This window comes from Cariama cristata, unplaced genomic scaffold (assembly GCF_000690535.1).
Source record: "Cariama cristata isolate BGI_N322 unplaced genomic scaffold, ASM69053v1 scaffold6253, whole genome shotgun sequence".
In the NCBI taxonomy this organism is placed as follows: Eukaryota; Metazoa; Chordata; class Aves; order Cariamiformes; family Cariamidae; genus Cariama; species Cariama cristata.
Window position 1 is genome coordinate 153,702 of NW_009607750.1, and position 3,543 is coordinate 157,244.

The 3,543-nt window shown below is 37.7% G+C and overlaps 1 protein-coding gene across 1 annotated transcript in view; it reads right to left on the reverse strand.

Moving 5' to 3' along the window:
• Positions 1-3,543, reverse strand: part of DPYD (dihydropyrimidine dehydrogenase) — a gene marked incomplete at both ends in the record, with an annotated part of 143,920 nt that overhangs the window by 119,634 nt on the left and 20,743 nt on the right. The window contains one exon of the mRNA XM_009696859.1: positions 2,275-2,490. Within this exon, the coding sequence (XP_009695161.1) occupies positions 2,275-2,490 (216 nt within the window). The remainder of the gene's footprint in view (positions 1-2,274; positions 2,491-3,543) is intronic.

Here is a 3,543-nt window from a genome sequence, read left to right on the forward strand (position 1 = left end):
TGAACACTGCACAAGATTTATGTCTACATAATCAGAAGTGAAGTTTTTTCCAAAAAAATGTCAGCCCGTTATGCCAACCAGTATTACTCCAAACTCTCTACCAACTCCTTGTTTGAGCATTAAGTCAACAAGAACAGTCTTTGTGTAGTACTCATTGTTCACGTAAGAACTGCTGTACCTCATTGAGCTTTTCATCCTATTTGAAATATTTATTTTTGTAGCACTAATTTCCATGCTACTAGTATAAATAAAAGTAATTTTATTTCTGCAGCACCTCACAGCCAAGCATCTCAAATCATGTCACAAATACTAAGGCTTAACACCTGTGGGAAGTGCACTACTGGGAAGAATAGAATAGTAGAAAAACTAGATAGTACTTGGGTGGGACACAGTCCTACTGCACACAGCAATACACGACAAGAGGTTAGGCATCAAAGACTACTGCCTCCTACTGAACTTTAGAAGAAAGTTTAGCTAGAAATAATGATCACTGGACTAAAATTCATCCAAAGCACTTTTCTGAACTTCTCTTTAAAATAAATACTACCTGCAATATTTTGCATCTTATTTCAACAAATAGTAAAAAACCCCTGAATTTTATAACCACTTAGATACTTGCTTTTAGCAATCCTCTCACTTGAAAGATCTCCATCTGAGTCACACCTCCAGAGCATGGCATCTAGTGGAACACTTTGCAGTCACCACTGGAGAAATGACTCAGTCTGCTGCTTAGTAGAGTACCAACATCACTTCCTACAACATGCATGTCTTTCCTCCTGAACTCCCACCCAAGTTGGAGCTGAGCCAGTGTCTGTTTAGCTCTTGAGATACACAGTAATCAACATGCAGTCTGGCAGGACTGTGAGCATACCAGCAATAAAACTGATAAATAAATAGATCTCAGTGCTTGCTATGAGTTGCCTTTAGCCTAGGCACTGAATAATTAAAGCTGACAGTATGTTACACACGTAAGTCAGTTGTAAACATACTCGAATGACATTTATAGCCTAAAAAGTGTTTTAATAAGAAACTCCGTGAATTAGATTGGAATCTCCATTGCAATCCAGAGGAACACTTAGTTCCTTAGGGTTACTTCAGGTGTGACAGCAGAAGCCCGTCTGATGTATTTTACAGTATGCTGTAGTAATACAGTACTTTGTCCTTAGACCTTCCTCATATTAGAGGACCATCCTTTATAGTTAATTCACTTGTAGTACTTACACATGTAGAGGTGGCAGAGCAACAAATCCACCTCTTCTGCTAAGGTCTCCATCCATCAGTACACTTTCATAACCTATCTCTGAATCAAGAATAAAAGTCCCTTGTTTCCAAATTCATCTCAAAAGCTCTCTTTAGCCCACGCTACTGTTCAACACTGGTTGACAACACATCACCATTATTCACATTGTTACTCAGGTCTATGCCCAAAGATTTACCTTTGATCCTCTTCCTCTCTCCACAAGTCAAACTATTTCTACATCCCAGCCCAAATCCTGTTTCTTTTCTCTTCAATACATTTATCAAAACTGTGGTTTTATTTCACTGTCTAAGCTTCTTGCTCAGTCTCATTTTGCCATTTTGAATGTAGTAACAGGAATCCTATCCTGAATGCAATTCTCAGGTCAAACAAGTAAACTTTAAATCTACATGAAATGCTTTATTTTAGGTGCCACACTGAGCCATAGTCTTCAAGACTTAATTCTAACTCTTCCTCTTCCCCTACATGTTACTGAAAGTTTATCCCACTGTACTACAAACCTTCAGCACAACTATTCTTCCCTCCATAGCCTTGTTTTTTGTTGCCTCCATCTTTCTCTTCCACTACCCACCAAGCCTCAAGTTTACACCCACATTATCACATTGCAGCTGCAACTCAATGTCAACAGCTTATCTTGGCAGTCCTTGGCACAGAAAGAGCCTTTCATGAGTTCTGTGACAAAGCTGTTACTCATTCCCTTTGCATTCTGATCCCTCACAGAAAACATTTGCACTGCAATATTTTAAAAAAGGACTATTACCCTTACTAGTTAGCTAATGTTAAAAGGTGGGAGAATAAAAGGGAAGAATGTAACAGCAAAGAAAACCAGAAATTGTGTCACCTTTATGCTGCACTGTTGGAACCTCCCAGGCTAGTTGACATACACAATGTACCATACCTTTCCTTGCTATCTTTATGCTAGCTAGATTTAATAGTGCCATTCCCAAAAGATTCAAATTTTTCAAATATACAAAGAAATGGTTACATGCTAAATATACCTTGAAATATTTCCTTACCTTATCCAGGGAGAATGTTTTAGTGACAGCAAAGCCCCATCCAGCTTCAAAAGCTCTTCGAATCATTGAAGAACTAGTAGTAGGGGTTGCACTGGCAAGGCCAAAAGGATTTGGAAACTTCAGTCCAGCCATTTCTACACTGATGTCTACTAAATCAATAGGAGTATAGAAGAGTGGTAGCTGTGGAACAGTAGAAACTGCAACACCATGTAAGGACTGTGAAAAAAAAACAAAAATCACAGAAATTTTTGCTGATTCATTTTTATGTAATTTACTATTACCCCTGATAAGGGAATAATTCATACATAATAAATCAAAGTTTAAGTATTCTATTATGTGTTCAGACTTGCAAATCAGCAACACATGCAAACACTTGCATATGTAACATCTTCTGTACAAATAACATTCATGCTGAAATATCATGCCATGCTGGAAATAACTGGAAAAAAAAAAAAAAAAAAAAAAAAAAACAGAAAACCCCAAACAGTCATTTCACACCCTGTACTGCTAGCCTCATTCAGTCCAAAGGTTTGTTCAGCCATTCTGAACAGCCAGTTCTGTTCCCTACAGCAGCCAACAGCAGTGAGATTGAAAAAAAAACAAACCCCAACAGGGTATGCATAGACAGACCCTTCAGACCAACCCCTTCTAGTCGTCTTCTCAGGTGCCAATCTACAAAATGTGTAGGGACTTGAGAAAAATGAGGGAAGGCATCCATGTGCAGGATGACTCAGCCCTAACCCAATGTATTTTGAACTCCTGCAACTTCCCCCCACGCCTTTTAAAGATTTTATCTAGCCTACGCAATGGGATACATATCAATATACGCAAAACTATTATTGTTTTAATATTTAATTATATTAATATGAATACTTCAAGGGTGACAAAAATTAGACTGATTTGGGATCAAAGAACATCATACATATTATGGCTGTGACACCACAGTCACTTTTGTTTTCATTTTAAAGACAGCCTTTTCTCTGGAGAGTCAGCGAAAAGTTTTCAATGTAAATGTTGCATCTATTACTGTAAAAGTTGTAGAGAGAAAAATCTTTTTCCATGTATGGATACTGAACACCATCCTAATCAGGCTCTGGTAGGCAGAATTAAGATCTTTGCTCACTCAGATGGTTGACTCAATAAAATTATAAAAAAATAAAGCAGGAATTTCTAACACAGAGAAGCCTTACACAGTCTGTGTTCCTATTAAGTCCCCACATAAGATCATAGCAGTTTCTTCTATACTGAAAATGAATATTTCTTCAGCAG